This window comes from Notamacropus eugenii, chromosome 3 (genome assembly GCF_028372415.1).
Source record: "Notamacropus eugenii isolate mMacEug1 chromosome 3, mMacEug1.pri_v2, whole genome shotgun sequence".
Classification (NCBI taxonomy): Eukaryota; Metazoa; Chordata; class Mammalia; order Diprotodontia; family Macropodidae; genus Notamacropus; species Notamacropus eugenii.
In genome coordinates this window covers 235,478,201-235,498,996 of record NC_092874.1, presented here as the reverse complement: position 1 = coordinate 235,498,996, position 20,796 = coordinate 235,478,201, and the positions used below count along the sequence as shown (strand labels likewise).

The window sequence follows — 20,796 nt, the reverse complement described above, 5'->3', positions numbered from 1 at the left end:
ACTAACTGTGTCACCCTGTGCAAGTCACTTACCTTCCTTTATTTCAGTTTATTAAAATGTAGATAATAATAACACCTATCTCCTGAGGTTCTTGTGAGGATCAAATGAGATTACTGTAAAATGCATAGATCCTGGCACAGAGTAAGTACTATATTAATAGTATTATAGCTATCATCATCATTAGTATGGATGAACTCTAGTTCTAATTCTAAAATAATGCGATTTTATATCTGCTTATATAAAACAATTGATATACTTCAATAGGTCCAAATTAAAAAAATAAAGAAGTATGTTATCACCTGAACTATTCTAAATATTCAGATCTTTATTACTACATAAAATATGCCCAAATAATTGATTTGGGGGTATGTGTATATGTGTTTTAATATTATTCTTTAACATTTTCCAAAGACATTTTGGTTCCATGGAATCACAGTCATTAAGAGAAACCAATATAATAATGTGCCAATTGTGTTTTTTTGATATAATCAGTGAAATATATCAATAAGCACACACATACTCATGTGCGTTATGCATGTATATACACATATATGTGCGTGTGTTTATATATACATACATATGCACATATATGCACATACATATATGTTGTGCATATATACGTATATATATGCAGACACACATTACAGAATGTATTCTTTTGTTGAATGAAATACAGCAATGTGGTTTATAGGCTCTAATTTTGGAAAAAGGAGACCTTGTATAATTAGATTTTTAGGAACAACTAATAGATAAAACAGCAGCAGTCACAAAAATGAGAATGGGCTTAGTAGTAAGGGCTAACAATTTCTTCAGTCTTAACAAAGAACTTTGTATGCATGGTAAGTCAACCATGATCTATGAAGTCCTTTTTTCCCCCCAAACAACTATTTCCAGGCTAGTTATACTCCCTCGATACTTCTTTAAAAAAAAAGATTGCATAATTAATAACATTTCGTTGTTCAGTCATTCAGTTATGTCTGACTCTTTATAGCCCTGTGTACCAACTGTCCATGGGGTTGTCTTGGCAAAGATACTGATGTGCTTTGCTACTTCTTTCTCCAGTTTTATTCAGACAAGGGCTAAGTGACTTGCCCAGGATCACACAGCTAGTAAATGTCTGAGCATATTTGAAATCTGGTCTTTCTGACTCCAGGCCAAGTGTTTAATCCGCTGTACCATCTAGCAGCCTTAATAACATTTATTTTTGTTGCTTAATCATTTCAGTCATGTCTGACTCTTTATGACTCCCTTTAGGGTTGCTTGGCAAAGAAACTGGAGTGACTTGCCATTTCCTTTTCCAGTTCATTTTACAGATGAGGAAACTGAGGGAAACAAAGTGAGGTGACTTGACTAGGTCACACAGCTAGTAAGTGTGTAAGGTCAAATTAGAACCTCAGTCTTCCTAATTCCAGGCCTGGCACTCTATCCACCGTGCCACCTAGCTGTCCTACTAACATTTAGTTCAACTCAAATAAATTTGTTTTAAGAGAACACAGAATTACAACAAATTATTTTAAGATAATTAGACATCAGAAGGGATCTGATAAGGAAAAGAGATCACTTAGTGAGCAAGAAGGCTATTTGTTTCAAAGAATCTTACCTCCTGCATACATAACAGCAAGCATAATGGAGGATATCCATGCTATCTCACTATAGGTAGTGTGGAATATCTCTTGAATTTCCTTGAAGAACACTGTGATGGCTTTGGGAAATGCATAGGAAAATCCGATGGAAATGAAAGCACCAAGGACCACAACCCAGCCCCATCCTCCATCTGGGGGTGGATATTGAGGTGGACCACTTGCTGCTGGTGGCATTTTGGTGTCCTTTTCTGTGATTCAAATAGCTGGAAAACAATATTGTGAACAATAAAAAAAAATCAGGAGCAATATCTTAAAATTATCTTTCATAGCTCTTTTATTAGAATGACTAAAATAATAGAATAACATAATTTAATACTACCTATAATGAAGTTTAGCCTGAATACTTGGCCCTTGGAAATACCTAAAAAATTCATTCACCAGAAATGGTATACCACAGGCTTACTTAAATATTATGTTTTTTAATGTGACAAGCTAATAAGATTTAAATGATTTACTTTGCATTTTAAAAAATACTCCATAAAAATTAAGAATTAATATCTGAATCAAAGTAGCAGTTACAAAATTAAGGTTCTCTTGATCTGAAGCAAGTATACAAAACAAATGGAGGTATTCATTTTAAAGTATATTTTACTAATCTAAAATTATTTTTTATACATTTTGGAAAAGGCACAAAAGTAGCACAAAGCAATGCTGGTGAGTTGTATATTATTAAACAATTCTAAAACTGAAATTCCTACTATTTTTATTAAATGACAATATTCAACCATTTCAGACCATATCTTTTACCAAGATCTATATTTTAGAAGTTTATGGTTCCATGAAATCAAGTAAATTCAAATATATTTTCAAATTTAGTGCTATCTGCTCATTTTATAAATGATGGAGAATTTACATAATATAAAGTTGATTAACCTACATATTATATAATTGATTTAATCCTTCAAGTCAATGGGTGAAATGATTTTATCAATATTCCTAGGGTTACTCAACCTCAGTCTTATATGCTATGTGAATATCTCAGAAAAAGCACTCTTCTGCAAGGGAAATATACATAACCCTAGATTCTCCAAACAAGATATAGTTTGAATTCTATTTATTATCAAAAACATTTTAAAGTATATCAGTACTTCAGTGGGTATGTGATTTTATAACACAAACATTGTCAATTACAATTAATAAAACAAAATCACAAAAGATAATTTTCCTTGGAATTGCTTTGGTTTTTCAGTATCTATATTGCTTCCACAGTACTACCTCTCCTCACCATTTTGGGGGCTGGGAGGTTAACTTCCTTTAACCTGCAGATGCTGATGGGTTCTCATACACATTTTTTTTTTACCTCCATCCCATTTGTGGAGATTTATCAATGGGAATCTTATTACTTATGAGAAACTTATTACTAGAAAAAAGTACACTTTTAGTGCAAGCTAATGCTTCGTATGTGTCAATGCCAATTTTGTCAGTTTGTCTTTGGAGGTCTAATAGTAAAGCTAAACAAATGGTTATAATAATAGAAACAAGGGGACTTTTTGTTGTTGCTATACTTCTAATTTTGTCCAAGGTATTCGCAGTCATTTTCAAATCACCCTGAGGGATATGGCATCAAATATTATTTTACACATCAGTGTTTCTTTGCCCAGTGATGAAACATGAAAATAGATTCTTTACTAGCTCAAGATAGGAAAGTAAACATTATTCTGCAAAAGCTTTTGAAAGGAGCCATACATCCACAAAGCATTATTACAGCAAATTATGATTATGATAGCAATTATATTGATATTTATGACTCATGGTATTTTTAAACAGGAAATTTAAAATCACTCAGTGTAAAGTATTTTAGTGATTTATGGCAAGTATCCAATGATTATTACCCTCATTTTACAAACAGAGATATTGAGATTTTAAAAGAACTTATTTGTATTCACAAAAGTTTCAAGTACCTGAGAGAATAGAGGATTATGAATATATTCTTTTTGAATCCTTTAAGAGGAGAGTAGTTCAATACTATTGACCAGTGACACCCTTTGGAAATAATCTCTCTTTCCATCTTTGTAGACACCACTCTATTCTGGTTTTCTTTCAACAATTTTACCTGTTCAATCTTTTCCTCCTTTGCTTGTTCTTGACACCTTTCCACCCTCTGGAAGTGGAGTATTCCACAAGTATTCCCTCTAACCCTCTTTTCTTCCCTTAATATTTCTCATGAGGAGAACCTAATTTATCGTAAGACTTCAAGTATACTTCCTAAGCAGAATCAGCATCACCAATTACCCACAGCATGTGTGTGTGTGTGTGTGTGTACACATCCCTATTATCTTGGGAACACATTAGTTCTCCAGTATCTCATGTCCTTGAATTCATTTATTTTTTTATATAATATATATTTTCAATGAAATGTAATCTCCTTAAAAGTGAGTACTGTTTTTAGCATTTTCATCATATCCTTAGCACTTAATACAGTGTTTTAGATATACTGGAGGCTAATATTTTTTTTTTGAAATGAAATGAACCTATTTATATCATTATTTCTTTAGATCACACTACATAAGGAAAAAAAGTGATACTTCTTATTTCTTTGTAATCAGTAACAAGAAAGTTTTGTTTTGTTTTTTTCAGGGTAATGGGTTATTTTTCCTTATTGATTATGATGAGTGGCATTCTTGACATTTCACTTAATGTTAAAACTGTAGGATCACATTGCACGTTTCCTTCTCTCTGCCCAACTAAAGAAAAAGTGTTTATCTTCATTGCTAAATCATGAAAAAAAAAGAGACTGATTCACAGAACATACTTTTGTCCTTTCAGACTCTCCAGGTGTGGAACAGAGACTTCATGAGTCAGTTAAAGGTGAGGAACAAACCTACCACCTGGCAGTCATCAACTGAAAAAAGAAAGCCTCAAGATACAAACCGTTGTTGTCTACATGGAGGAAATAGTCTGTACTATCAGTTTCATTCTAGGCAGTATTATCTTTATCTGTCTTAAAAAAAATACCAACCACCCATTGTGCATTGTACTTGGATTGACACTATAGAGAATGGGCCAAAAAGACATAGACTAGAAATTAGTGCAAAAGTCAAAAGAACCAAGATTTTCTGAAATATTTAAATTGGGGCACACTGAAAAGGATAAGAAAACCCTAAGGGTTTTCTCCAACTGAAAAGGGAGGTGTCAGTATTTTCTGCACTTGAGAACTTCCTTCCAGGCTCCAGATGACTTGTGGCATCCTTTGTGCTTTCAAATATCTATGCAAGAAAGGAAGTAAGCATTATACTTCTTTGCCCACACTTTTCTCACATGGTCAAAGAGCAGAGATAAACAAGAAAGAAAATGGAAATAGACTGACTTTCATCACTACTCTGGAAAGAAAGCAATATAAACCAGATGAAAAAGGGCAAAGTGGGTAAAAGAAAGAAAATGCATTTCCATATTTCTAAGGAGAAGAAAGCAAAGTATGAAAACCACAAAGCATAAAAACAAATATTAACAAATATCTTTGTAGCTCCATATTTAGGTGGCATTGTGGAGTTATTCATTATCCTCTAAAGTCAAAATGACTTACTTTAAGACTTCTGCTAATAAAATTGGAATAATATTTATTAAACTGATTAGGTAAGAAATCATAGCCTGAAATTCTCAGAAAACTAAATGTTTCATATTTAGACTGTAAATATTTAGGCACCTATTCTAAGTCAATAATCCCTGATATCTAATTTCCTACAAGTGAGAAAATAGCTAGTATGGTCATCTTTATTGTTGTTTTTCAAGTTTATACCATGAAAAAATTAAAATAAAAAAGTGAAATTCCTATTTGTGGAAGTATATTTGGAAGCCAAAGCTTATCTGAATGCTACAAAAAGCTACTGAATGCTACAAAAAGTGTAAAGGAAGCTGGATCTAGCAACAAGGTCAAATGAAGAGCTGTAAGCAAAGACAAATCGTGTCTCTTGGTATCATGCACTGCAGATTCAGTCATGATCAGCCTGGTGGGAATGTTTTTTGCCAAATGCATCATTAATATTCTGTGATCACCAATAGCTAGAATCAACCATCAATGCAACTGCATGGAAGGAAATATTTTGAAGAGATTGCAGATTGTTGTTCCCTGAAAACTGAATGGAAAATTATTATTTTCTAATATTGTTTGGCCTTTGCCTTCAATATGCAAAGTAGCCACCTGACTCAATGAGCAGTCAGTGGATTGAGAATGGAGTGTGAATATGAAAGATACATCACTAATTTAGGAAGAAAAAAATAAGGGAATGACAAGGGTAGATGTTGATCATAAGTTAAGGAAGCTGGAAAAACCCTCTCCTCTCTAGAAAATTCTTTATGATATTTAGCTATTGTATTTGTAAGTGTACAAATTCTTCTGACTGCTTGAGGTTAAAAACACTTTCACATCTTTCCAGAAATGTGGCAATGAAATTTTAAAGGCCATTTATACGTTATATGAGTTTTTGTAGTGTGATCAGTGTGTAAACAGTTATTTGAGGTTTAAACTCTTCACTCTGCAATTTTTTTCTGCAGCCATAAAAAAAATAAATAAATAAACTGTCTTTTATTACTAATCCATGAGTTTAAACTAAATTTTAGGTTTTTTTAAAATTATTTCTTCTATCTATTATATCTACTATTATCTGGCTTATTTTCTGAACATTTCTCACAAAAAAAGATAACAACTGAGGAACTTTTAACCCAGTCTTTTAAAATGTTATAAATATTAATGTTTAAGTACACCAGAAATCTTGGTCAACATTGCTATTGTTCTCATTTTACAGCTAGGAAACTAAGACCATAGCAAGGTTTAGTGATTTATTTAGGTTTACCCAATGAATTAGTGACAGAACTGGAAATAAATCCTATGAATTTGAATTCTCTGAGCTATTAAAGTATGCCCTGGCATAATAAAGTAGACTTTATTTACTCTTTGCCTTTTCCAGATTACTTTCAAGTTTCAGAATTCAACTTCATTCTTCTATTTTGAAAACTGTAAATTCAGAAGGTGAAGGATAAAGGGGGAAATAATGCTGATTTTGTTTTCATGTTAATGGCTTAAAATCTTTTATATCCTTTTCTGTGCTACTACCATACCATGGGGGAAACGTATATAGCTAAGTTGTTTCTGTAATCATTTCTATCAACTGATATTTTATTATAATACTTTACAGCTTTGGAAATTCATTTTCCAGCTAAGATAGCTAATTGAAAGATTCTGGAGCTTAAGAAGTGTTTATTGAACTACTTATTGCCTGATTATTGAAATATAACAAACTCAGTTGATCAACAAGTTAATAGTTAAGGCTTTACTATGTGTGTGTATAAAAGTAATATGACATAGAGAATAGAAGGCCTATTCTGGAGTCCAGAAGACTTAGGTTCACTTTCTCCTTCTAACACCTATTGACTGTGTGAATACGGACAAGCCTTAAGGACTCAGAGCACCAGGAAACTCTTAAGACTTGGTCACAGACAAATTGTTAATCTGAGGTGGTGGAAGAAATTTCCACAGCTGAAATTTCCTTAATTCATGATATCATAGGTCCAGATAGGAGTGTGTGTTTGCATGTGGTGGGGAGAGTTCGGGAACAGGAACATGTAGGATTAGAACACAGTAATTGAAAATTTGGAAAAAGTCTATTGTGTTAAAGATCTTTCTTTTAGTTATACCAAAAATTTGTTCCACAACACTGAGTACATGTGTCCTCTTTATCCCACTCCCTAGTTTGATTAGAATTGTCTTATTCATAAGTAGGACTTACCAGAGGGTTTAGGGGAGACCCTGAGACCCTGAGACATGGTACTCTCCATTCTAATAAGTATGGCTAGTCACTTTCCGTTTTGCTATGTTTGGACATAACTAATTAATCTTAGGAAAGCTAGGTCTCATGAGCCATTATTAACAAGTCTTTCCTCCGGGGCTCTATGAAAAGGAAGGTATATTTCTTTTGGTCATCATATTTCATCTTGGTTCTAAAGCCAAGGTCACCCACGGTGTGCCAGACCATCCAGTCATCTTGACTTTTGTCTTTCTACTGGAGTTTGATAAGTAAGGCTGACAACCTTGCAAATCTGCCTCACTTAAATCCTATTCGCTGGCTAGTCAAGACATCACCCTCATGATATCAGTGGTCCTCTGAGAACTAAGACCAAAGAACAACTACCTTAAGGAATATCTACCAACAATGAGCAGATGCTGTTAATGACATTTTATCTTCTATCCCATAAAGCATGTCACAAGGAGATGGAACCTAAAGAAAGGCCTAATTTGGGAAATATAGATTCTAATAAGAAACGATGGAAAAAAACTCAGGACATGTTGTTTGCTCCCAGGACCTGGGGATTAAGGAGGAGATTAGCTTAAAACTAAAGTCAGCTGGAATAGAGTCACTTCAGAGGTCAAGGCCCTGGCCAAAGCTCTTCTGAGTAGGAGACCACACAAGGAAATTGGTCATGCCTGGAGGAACAGGGGTCTGCAAATATCTCAAGGGACCTTTGCACTGTTATCTGGTGTCAGGATAACTCTAGAACCTAGTCCTGAACTCTCAAACCTCCAATAGGTAACTATCCTAGATCATTGACCCAGGACAGTGCAATTAACTGGACATGCCCCTAAAGATGGAGGGAAACTGTAGTCCATGACAATAGGCTAGGGTTGGTATGTTGGTATACAACATGACACAATTTGTCTAAATCTCAGCCCCAGTCCAATGACCCTAAGTCAAGGACAAGGAAAAAGCCAGGGTCTGACACCTAAGCAGCTTCCCAGTAAGAGAGAGTAGTATAAGTATAGGCTAGATATTCAGGAATACACAAGATGTGCTATAAGGAAAAGGTAATCTTTCAATAGTATATGCTGAAACACCAAAGAAAAAGGTTACAATACAACTTACCCTTTAAAACTAGTATAATTCTTTAGGAAAAAAATGGACCTTTAATTTATATATATACATATATATATATGTGTATGTATATATGTGCATGTGGGTATGTGTATATATATATGTATATGTTCCTACAGACATATGTATACACACACACATATACACACACACACAGAAAGAGATATGTCTATCTATATACACTTGTAATTTTCATGGGGAAAAAAACAAAACTAGAAAGACAAATAGATTTAAGTAATTTGAAAAGTCTAAGTGATGTTTTTATATCCTAAGAAGAGGGAAATGATACTGACTAGGGCTGTGACAGAGCCAGCTTAAAGATACTTGTGATAGCCCACTGTTAAATTTTCATTGTATTTACTCCTCAGAGATCAATCATCAGTATAAAGCAGAGTTAGGGTTATTGTTTTGTTGATTTCTACACTTAAGTGTTAAAAATGAAGATTAAAATGTGAGTATAGATGGATAGAGAGATAGAGCAATAGAGCGATAGATGATAGATAGATAGATAGATAGATCGATCAATCGATCGATCCATGTAGAGGTCTATATATACTGTATGCCTGACACTGTGTTGAATGGTTTAAGAATCTGAAATAAAAATAAATCATTGAATAGAAGTAAAAATATGGTCCCTGATGGTGTTTTGGGACCCATACACATTAAAGGAAGAGACCATGTCTTTAGGACCTGGAACTAAAAGAAAAAGACCACGTTTTTGAACACAGCCCGGCCCTTGAACTTTCCCACACATTTCAGCTCCCTGGTGTTTCACCAGAGGCATCCAACATGTCACAGTCCACCTAGATACTCAATAGTCCTTTTAATTGCTTTTTCACTGTGGCTCTCAGATCACTTAATTTCTTTCATTGTTTGCACCTGGCCCACCTCAGACTACTTGCTACTCTTTTCCATCCAGATTTTCTCACAGTCTTTTCTTGTCTATAAGTACCAATCTTACCCCCAGATTTACTGGGAATCTTGTCTGTCTAACTGGTATTATAGTAAAACCTCATTCCTTTGATTGAAAGAAGGCTTGAGTGGTTGAATTCTTTCAAGGCAGATTCCTGTACCCTTGTATTTCAGAGTTCCCAGCATCCCAGACCATAGTCCCTTCCTCCAAGGAGCTCACATTCTAAATAGGAGATATAACAGCATGGTAATAAAAATTACGTGGAAGATATATACAGTGTAAATTGTTAGCAATCTTGGAGGAAAGACATTCACTTTGGGGGTAGTAGGGAAAGAATAAGGGGCCTGGAAAATCCTCTTGCCAATGGGGTGATTTGAAGAAGGAAGGAAGCCAGGGAATTTGTGAGGTTAAGAGGAAAAGAATTACAGGCATGGGGGGATAGCCAATGAAAAGGTAGAATTAGGAGATAGAGTGCCACATATGAGAAACAACAATAAGGCACATAGCACTGAATAGTAAAATAGGCTGAGGGAAGTAAATTATAAGAAGACTGGAAAAGTAGAAATGGACCAAGTTGTGAAGGAAATTAAAAAGCAGAGGATGGAATATTTGATCTTATAGCTAATAAGAAATCTGTGGAGTTTTAGGGGGTGTGGTGGGGGTAGGGGGTGGGAGAGTGATGTGGTCAGATCTGTACTTTATATAATTTACTCTTTCCTAAAGCTACCCAGACTCCTTTGTCCATCAAGCAGAAGAAAGAAAAAACACTTCAACAACAGCAAAACCAATTATGTTGTATGTGATGCCCCTGAGCAAAAACACATCTGCATCTCTTTGTTCCTTCATGGCTCCCTCCTTCCCTCGCCTCCAATGAGGGAATGAATTTTTTTTTCCTTTCACCTTCTACCAGTTGTTTCTTGACAGAACTATTGCTCAAATGTACCAAGAAGGGTACTTTTTTTTTTTTTAAGGAGGATGAGTTGGTCTACAGTGTTATTATCTGATAATTATAGTATTATTATCTTATTAGTCTTATTTCCTAGAAGGGTACTCTTAAAGGGTCTAACGCTATTAGTTACAGCTGAAGATAACCAGAAATATCTTTTGAAAAATCTTTTTTTTTTTAAACTGGGACTAGCGTTTATTAAGGATAGAACAATGCTTTGACTAACTAATTAGAGAAGTCTAAATAGAATCCACCACAAGCATTATAGCCAATTAAGGGAGCAACAGGGCTAAGAGAAAATTTAAAGAGAATAAAGAAAGAAGAATACCATGAAATGTTATCTAATTAGAAACCTTACCTCTTCTGGTGTCTAAGAAGTTAATTTTTTATTGTTTTTTCAATGATTGATTTCCTGTTAGTCCTATGCATTTTATTTTGTGAATTTAAAAATGTTTCTGAGAAGGGGTCCATAGGCTTCAGGAGATTGACAAAGGGACCTGTGAACCACAAAATATTAAGAACCCCTGCTCTAGTGAGAGATCTGACACCCAAAGGAAAGAAATTCTAATTTTTAACATTCCTGGCTATTGAGTCTTTTCTAAACTGAATTTCTAATCTTAATAATTCAAACTTTTTATCTCTATTTTATCCTAAGGGATATAGAAAAGCGGAATTTTTTTTTAATATAAAATGACCTGTCACACAATTTAAGACTATTAGCAAATCAGCCGTCCACTTTCTTTTCTCTGATCAATAGTGTCAGTTTCTTTTACTTTCCTTTAGTCTACTTGCTTTACATTTATTCATGATATTCATCTCTTAAGATATTTGATTTAATTGAATATTTGTTGAATGCAAATTATATGTAAGGAAGTGATAAGGAACTGAAAGTAGGACTTTCTAATAAGGATTTTCCTACTACAGAATGTAATGGAATTAATTTCTTATTTGCTATGTATTTTAAAAATTTTCATATATCATTATTCAGCATTCAAAAATAACATTGTACTCTGGTTTGGTATTGTTTTTCACTATGATCCCTTTATTTTTCCTAGGTTTTTTAAACTAGTCCATAAAAAACATACATTTGTGCAGCTTTCTCCTCCTTTGTGTATTATCCTGGACACACTAATTACAGTAATGTTAGATCAAAATTTATAACTCTGAAAACTTATTTTTTCAAAATATGAAATGATTATATCAGTGAAATAAGCTGTCAGGACTGGAAAAGCAACAAATTAGCAAACAAGTGAAATAGAAAATAAGAATCCTTCAAATTAAAGGGGAAATAAAAAAAGAACATAAAGATAAATCTTTAGAACTAATGAGTAAAACTAAAAGCTATTTTTAAAAGACTCACAAATTAGTAAACAACTATCATGAACAAGAAAAAAAAGATTTATCAAATTACTAAACTAAAAATTTAACAAGATGACCATATTGAAAATAGAGAAAAATTTAAAAAAATAATTGTTGGAAATTATACATGATTACAATTTTCCCTTTATACCATTTTTCTTGGTAATCTCATCAGTTTCAATGGATGAAATTATTATTTCTGTAAAAATGATTTTAAGTCTTGTATATTGATACTTAACTTCTCTCCTAATTTTCAGTGTCACATATTCAACTATCGATTGAATATTTCAATTTTGATGTTCTATAGACATCTTAAACTCAACATGCTCAAAATTGAACTCAATATCTTCCCTGACCTTTGCCCAACCCTCCTATTTTCCTAACTTTCCTATTAACGTCCTACTGTCCTCCCAGTCAAAAAGGTTCACAACCTAAGTGACATCTTGACTCCTTACACACACACACACACACACACACACACACACACACACACACACACACACACACAAAGTGACAGAGAGAGCCAGTGAATGAGAGACAATCGGAGACAGAGAGACAGAGAGAGACAGACACAGACACAGACACAGAAAGAAAAATGGAGACAGGGTTAGAGACAGAAACAGAGACAAAAAGAGATAGGAGGTGGGACAGGAGGGAAAGTGTGTATGTTAGGAATGCAAATATTCCATTACCAGATGTTCAATACTTCTGTCCACATACAGGACACATGGGAAGTTTTCTTTTAATGAGTGACTTGTAGCTATGGTTTTCAATACTGTCTCTACAACACATGATAGAAAACTTCTGGCCAAGAAGCACAGCTCTGTTCTTTATAGGTAGTGGGCCAGGTTTGTGAGTCAGCTGCCATAGTTTCCCAGGCATCAACAGTTACAGCCTGCCTGAGTTATGTTTTAGTAAAAGTGACACCTTCCTTTTACATATGATTTTAGGGTTTTGAAAGTTCTTTCACATATATAGGCTCATTTGATCTTCACAGGATAGGTTTAATGATCTCTTTTCCAAACTAATAGCCTTAAGAATAGTTTTTATCTCTAAAGAAACCAAATAAAATAAGCAAAATATAAATGAAGGCTCCAAACAGCTAAATATTCCATCTTTGGGAGATGACAGGGAGATTCTGTGCTGCCAAGATTGACTGGGGTGGGGGTATGGAGAAGGGAAGGTGGTTTACTAGTCTATTTGTTAATTAGTTATTGTCAGAGATACATAATAAATACAGACCTGGAGGATGGAGACAAATGGTCTTGTTTATCTTTTCTTCCTATTCAATTTTATTTGCATGTCAGTCAGAGATGATTCCAGATTAATTGCTCCACATCCTAAAAAGTTCCTGTGCTTTAGTTTTTCTTTTTAGCAGAGCTGCAGAGGTGGGGCATGGAACCCCATATAAGATATTAAATAGCAATTTCAAGGAATTTTGAACTCTAGATCAGAGGTTCCAAGTCTGGGACTGAAGCTTTATCATCAACAGCAAACACAAGCAGTCAAAAGAATATAAAACACATTTGTCTAGAGCACTGGCAAGTTTTTGTTGGCTACTGTGCATTGAAAAACTGTCTGCCTCCCCTAGTCAAGAGGGAGAGGGAGAGAGTTCTAGGCATTGACCCTTAAAACTTCTTCAAGAGCACAGAAGCTTAGCAACTGTGAGATAAGTAGAGATGTTCAGCACAAAAGATAAGCCCAGAAGATATGACACACCCAGGAAAGAACAGAGATGGGACACCCATTAGAGAACAACATGAGGAAATAGCCATCAAAAGCCCTGTACCATCACAGATTAGGATACACATATTCTCTATGTGTGTGCCTTCCACATATGTTCCACGGTAATGTGGGTTTTTAGTATAAATCATAACATTTATGATTATTGACCAAAGATGGAACTTACAGATGAATCCTCCATGCATGTTTCCTATTAATGCATATTTTCTAAATCTGTCTCCTACCTAATTGGTGGTATGGTAAGCTATGGGAATGTGTGTGTATGTGTGCGTGTTTGTGTGTGTGTGTGTGTGTGTGTGTGTGTGTGTGTGTGTGTAAGAGAGAGAGAGAGACAGAGAGAGAGAGAGAGAGAGAGAGAGAGAGAGAGACTAGAGGAGTGCCACTTTCTCTTTTGACCATAATATTTTGACTACAATATTTGACATTATGTCCCCTAACTGAATGGCAAAATTTTAGCACATTAGAATAAGCTATGATTTTCAGTGCATGTGAGAAGGGTTAATAAGAGGAGGTGTTCTAGTTTTCTATATAGCTAGTAAAATATCACAGCCATAAATAGAATTTAAGTCCATTAATTCATAACCCAATGCTCTTTCTACCCTTCCACATCTTATCTGACATCTGTTCTCTGTGTTTATAATTACCCTACTTCTTCTTTTTATATGACAGCTGATTGGTGCCTGGCTGTTGTCTATTCTTCATAGATGCCTTAATCAGTGAAGTTCTGTTTTAAGTGAGCACAACTTCCACTAGCTATATTCTCAAACTTCATCATTAGAGATATGAACATGTCATTTTTGTTTACTCGGTTGGGAGATGATGAAATAATAGTAGCTCACATTTATTTATCCAGTACTTCAAATGAGAAGAAATGAGGTGATATTTGTAAAGCACTTAGAACTGTGTCTGGAACACAGAAGGGAGTTAATAAAGGATGAAATGATAGTAAGTCCCATTTATACAGTACTTTAATGAGATCAAATGAAATAATGTTTGTAAAGCCCCTAGCAGAGAAATTGGCACACAGTAGGTACTTAACAAATGATGAAATAATAGTAGCTCACATTTATACAGTATTTTTATGAGGTCAAATGAGATAACATTTGTAAAGTGTTTAGTACAGACTGGGTATTTAACAAATGCTCCCTTTTAAGTTTTAAAAAGGCTTTCCTTGCAACATCCATTATGACGGTACGGAAGGGGTTCTGTATTCTTGAAGGCTATGACATCAGATCATAAGCTATAGAAGTCTTTATTAACTAGAATAAAGGCCTGGCAATGAACTATATGTCTTTAATTTGAGGACCAGCTAACTATTCTAATTTTAGAAAGACATTACTAAATTTTCCACTTTAATTTTCTAATCAAAGTAATTCATAAACATTGTCTGCTAAGGTAGAGAGTGTTCGCAATCTACTCTGGTAAAGAAACCACCCTAAATTCATATATTCTTGTAAGACTGAAGTATTTATTAGTCACAACCATGTGAGGTAAGTATTGAAACTCTCTCATATGTGTGTGTGTATATATATATATATATATATCTATATATATATATGTGTGTGTGTGTGTGTGTGTGTGTGTCTGTGTGTCTGTGTATCTGTGTGTATGTATATGTATATGTATATATGTATGTGTATATTTATGTTTGTATATATATTTACAGATAAGAAAATAGATACTCATAAGAGTTTAATGATTTCCTCAGTTACATTACTACTAAATTTTAAAACTGAGATTTCAACATATCTCCTAGATTTCATGGTCAGTACAAAGTACTATCACTTTCATATTATATACACATTATTTACTGAATGGGGCAGAAAAAAATGTGTAAGCAACACTAACAAAAATCAGTTTGAGAGGAAACACAGTTTCTCAGATTAAAAAAGAATAAAGAAAGATTAGAGACAGAGAATGTTTTGAGGAAATGAAAAAACACCTCCCTTCAGATAAATATAATAAGAAGACCTGTCTAAAGGCACAGTTGTGACTGAGATAAGGATGGCTGCATTGTATCGTAAGCCATTAGCTCATTTGTAAATTTCACTGATATCATAATTTTGATGGCTATAACTAAAACAATGGGAAGATTTTATAGGGACTCAGGATCATATCTGACAGAAAGGTGGATCTTTTAAATATAGCATCATAAGTTAGAGATGGTTCATTGCTTACAAGAAGGTCCTAATTCGAAACACAGAAGCTTTAGGCAGGGTAGGAGAGGGCCACATGAAGAAAGAAGCAGGAAGAAAAGCAGAGACCAGGAAAACTTGAAGACAAATGACGCAGGAGACAAAAAGAGGAGTTACAGAACATAGAACACGAAGCTGAGAGTACATGATCAAAGCTGATATGTAGATTTTGTTGGGAGCTTTGATGATTGAAAAAGAAGTATTACTTTGCTGAGAGCTGATAGTGTCACTCTGACTGATTTTGTCTAAATGGGAAATATACCGGTGGGGGCTCAGGTACTACAATGGTATCTTGTGGAAGTCTATCACTCCAACACAAAAAGAACACCTAGCATCCTGCAAAAGGGAGGTTGAGTGGTAGTCTCTTGAATGCACTTCTTGTGACCCCTCACACTAATTTGCTGAAGAGATGGGGTAAGTGAGCTAGCTCTAACTCAGACAGATGGGAGAATTTGGGAGGAAGGTGCTATGTGTGGACTATATCAGCCAGTATTTGTTCCCCTTTACTACACTGCTCAAAAGGTGATTGCAACACTTGTTCTTAAATTCTATCTTCTCCATTAAGTCCTTTTCATATTGATCTCTCCCTCTTCTGTACTGTTATGGAATTTAGACCTCATCATTTCAATATCACTATCAGAATTGGGCTCTAACCACTGCTAAACAAACTTAGCTATATAAAGAAGTTAATATGTCTAACTGATATGGTTGGTTGGAATGAAGACTAAGTCCCTTGTCAAAGACCATGAGCTTTTGATAAGGATGAAAGAATTTGTTAAAGTTTAGCTCATGCCCAAATCTTCCTCCATTACCAGTATTTATGGCACTATTAGGACAGGGAGAATATATCACTAGAAACAAAAATGTCAATGATTCATTCTAACCACTTTGCCTCATACAGATGTTATGGAATGGCCTTGACTCAGATCTGGCTATTGGTAACAGGTCTGAAACTGGAATGAAATTAGTCCTTTATTGTCTATTTCACAGTTAACAAATGACGGGGATAGGACTTACTAAGCAGCAACAGTAAGTGCTCAGGCCTAGAACAGTCCTCTGCCATGGGAGAGAAGTACACTATAGGCTTTAGCAATATCAAGTAGTGGACTGTACTACAACACTAACCCCAGCAGTAATGGCAGCAACACAGGCCCAGTTATATCAATAACAGAGTAGGAATTATAACAGACCCAATGACAGTGGCAGCAGGGATTGTCATGGACAATAGTAGCAGTAGAGTAGGCAGAGACACAGGATTCAGCAAAGTGGGCACTAGCATGGACAATGGCAAAGGTATCTCTTTGCTTACTGCAATATGGAACTAATGGGGCCCTTCCACATGGCTACCAGAGCAATATTCAATGGTATTGGAAAATTAGAGAAAAGCTTGAAATAGGGAGTAGTGGTGGTGTTGGGAGATAGCTTGCTCTGTTAACAAAGAGTAGGTGTACTTGTCTACTGTGCTCCTGTGGAAGGAGTGGGGCAGTCTCTCTGAAGGGGTCTCTAAAGGGCTGGAGAACACTACATAACTGATAGTACATGGTAATTCACAACAAATCCAAACACTTGCAAAGGCTAGATTCTAGAGGGTAATAGATTCTTGGTTACCTTACTATAGATGACCCTGATACATGATAAGGATGAGTGTTTGTACAGGAAGCCACCGTTTTCAATGTAGCCTTGATTGCTCCTGGTGGTTCCCTGGAGTGAATGCAAAAATTTGGCATCACCTACCACAAGGATAATATAGTTAAAATCCAAACTTGGCCTTTCGGAAGGGGGGAATTAAAGGTTATTTTTTCTGGTTTTTGTTCTTCCATGTTCAGTTGATCCTCTTAGGGTCATCATCTGGGCTGTTGTCCTTTTTCTGCCTCTGTCTCTGTTTAAATTTTTCTCCTCAAATTCTGCCTATGCTGGTGTCTACAAAATCCTAAGGTCAAGGTTGTCTAGAAAAATAGCTCCCTAACTATTTAAGTGATAAGAAGCCCTCTAGGAGATCATTATGACTCTAAAGCCAAGGGATGGGGTATGATGGGAACAATATTTCCTAGGGTCATGCCATGAAAACTGGTCTAGCTTTTCCTATGGCATTCAAGTTCAGCTAGGTCTTTTCCTTAAGAAATTGAACTTTCCATTAGACTTGATTTGATCCATGAACCAGTTCACGGTGTTGATTTGGCTTCCTGGTCACCTAAGTTAAAAAGGTCACACAAGGAGTTGTATCTTTTCTGAGTTTTCTAAATTTCTTACTAGTTTTTAATCTTGGAGCCTCCACTGGATCATTCCATCCTTCAAATTACTCTTTGCTTAGTTCCAGAGTTGAAAACCACTGCTTGCTGAGATGGTTTACTGTACCACTTTAACTAAACTGGAACTAGTTTATTCATCTGAAGTCTTAACAGGCATAGTGTTAGCAATCTTCTAAGACACAGATTTCTCTGGGGCTCTGATCAACAGTATGATCAACCCCAGGAAGTTTTGCTCAAATGAATTAATGTAGCATTGTCATTTAATATACTTATTCAGTATTTTTCTTATATGCAGCTAAATAAATATTTTAACTGCTGAATGATCCACAAGTATCTTTTTACAATCCATTGTCAGACCTAAACTACATATCAGGTGATTGGTCTAAATTAGATCTAGTCCATGATACCTGAGGTTCTGATATAGCTTTTGTTACTCCTTGAGACTTCCAATCTGCTTCAGAAGGCAAAAAGAGTAAACTTCGAGGATGGACTTATTTGAAGATAAAAAACAGAGACTATAACATAATGGAGGCTGAGATGTATTTGTGCCTCTTGCCTCTCTTAGCATTAGATTTGGAACAGTTGGAAATTACATTCCGTAGCATTTGAACAACTCATTTCAGGCTGGAATCCAGGTAGTGACAGCAAAGATATGGGATCACAGGACAGGAGATATCCTAGGATCCTTGAGAAGTGATCCAGTATTCCTGTTTGCTCATGTACCAAGGATCATGAGAATTACCAAAATTTCTACTAAACTCCTTAAATCAATTGCCAGTTCATTGTATATGTCCCTCTTCCATTTTATGCAGACAGAGAGGGAGTGCTAGATTAGAATATGGACTTTCTCATCAGCTTTATCAGTCCCATGCTATGGCCAGGAGACTCTACAGTGTGAAGCATACTCCACTCTAAAAAAAAAAAAAAAAAAAAAGGAGAAGTATAGGTGGGTGGGGGTCTTTAGTAATGGTGGGACAAGGAATAAAGTGAAATGAGTGGTTTATGTTACAAGTTATGAATGGTTTTGGTTTTACTCTGCTTTTGCTACAAATCAATTTCAACCCTTTAAAAATTATGACTTGGCCTAAAGGCAGATAAATTAAGCAACTCAAAAAGGAATGGAAAGGAAGGGGTACGGCCTAATAGGTAGAGGGCCAGCCAAAGATTGAATGAATCATCCTTCTAAATAAAAATGCAAGGCAGAACGGCAACAGAGCAGAATGTCGACAATTATACGCCCTAGGGTCCTGACTATGGACAGGATCCAACCTACTACTGTTAGCATACTTGTCATACAGGGCAGCCAGATGCTATAAAATGCCACTGTCCTGTGTTCTCACACATTCTCACGCCCATGAGAACAAGGGAAAGTCTCAGAAGGTCTTGTGGCACAATATAAGCACAGTGTTGTCATGACACCTTTGTTAAATACTGAGTCTTAAGGCCTCACTCTTCCTCTCCTTCTGGACATCACAGTAAGCTTTGTTGTAGGAGAGTGAGCTCAGGAATAACAGCCTAGAAGCCAAGGCTTTTATAAGCTGGCAACAAGAAACCTCAGACGGAAACAGAGATCTGAGTTCTCTGAAAATATAATTATTGGCAAGAGGCATTGTCCTCCTCCTCCATAGATCAATTTTGTTCTACCTTCATATTGTGGTTCAGTAGCTTTCTCTCTCCCTTTCAAGGTACTATATAAATATCAGTGATTATAAATATGAATCTTGCAATTTTTGTTGTGGTTGCACAAGGCTGTGTAGTAGTAGCTCCTAGAGGTTCTAAATGAAAAAGAAGCAATTCCTCTTTCTCCTGTCACTTAAAATGACCTTCTGAGGCTTCAGAACAGCCTGCTTCTTTCAGGAACAGGTAAGAATTGTATTCCTAGAATTTGATTCTGTCTAAAATAACTGTGGATACAGAAATTCAATTTAAATCAGTGGAGGTTTTAAGAACAACAGAATTTAACACTGGATTTTCAACATGCCCAGCAAGAGGTCTGAAATTTGACTGGGATGATTTTTTTTTCCCTCTCAGTAAGCCATTGTTTTGGTTCTTTACTCTTGGTTTTCACCTTTCTCAAACAGAAAGGAATGTCAATGTCAAACTCATGTGTAATATTTAAGTTCCAATGACAACTAGCCAGCTTATGTAATAGGAATTAAACTGAGACAGATATTCTTTTTTCCAACACATAAATGAATTCAAATTGAATTTCAGTCCTGGAAGGCTATTTCATGTTCCAGCTTATAACCTTATAAAGCCGAATAATTTATTTAAAAAATAAATGCAACATTTAAATAATGTTACCTAAGAAGCCTACCCAATAGGTAGAGTTCACAAAATGCCAATAATACCAACTTTAGATTTAGTAATAAATGCTAGTTCTAGCATAAGAAAAACAGCAAGTGAGCACTGAACTAGTAAATAAACCAAGGAACAAACCTAAGCTTTAATCCAGAGGTGGGGAAACTTGAAACCATATGTGACCTTCCAGGTCCTTGGGTGTGGCCTTATTTTATAGAACAAATCTTTTTATTAAGGGGATTTATTCTGTGGAGTTTGAATTTAGTCAAAGTATTGCACTGGGGGACCTAGAAGGCCACATGTGTCCTTGAGGGTGCAGGTTCCCCTCCCCTGCCTAATCACATGTTCACCATCACTTTAGCTGGATAATCTTAACCATTCTAGTTTTCAGTTTTCCTCATCTGAGGTTGAATTATTTTATCTCTAAAGTCCTTTTTCTCTATTTTTTTAATTTTGGAAATGTTTGCCGAAGAAGGATAATGGGATAGTAAGGAAAGGGGAGGAGGGAAAGATAATCTTTGATAGTGGGATTTGGGAACTGAAATAATCACATTGATTGACTTTGCATTTAAAACTTAGAAATG

The 20,796-nt window shown here is 35.3% G+C and overlaps 1 protein-coding gene across 4 annotated transcripts in view; it reads right to left on the bottom strand.

The window, feature by feature from the left end:
* The window catches only part of SLC16A7 (solute carrier family 16 member 7), a 218,673-nt gene that overhangs the window by 79,716 nt on the left and 118,161 nt on the right, over window positions 1-20,796 (bottom strand). For all 4 annotated transcript variants that reach the window (XM_072655235.1, XM_072655234.1, XM_072655237.1 and 1 more), the window contains one exon: window positions 1,601-1,846. In XM_072655235.1, the coding sequence (XP_072511336.1) occupies window positions 1,601-1,817 (217 nt within the window). In that variant the 5' untranslated portion in view covers window positions 1,818-1,846. The remainder of the gene's footprint in view (window positions 1-1,600; window positions 1,847-20,796) is intronic.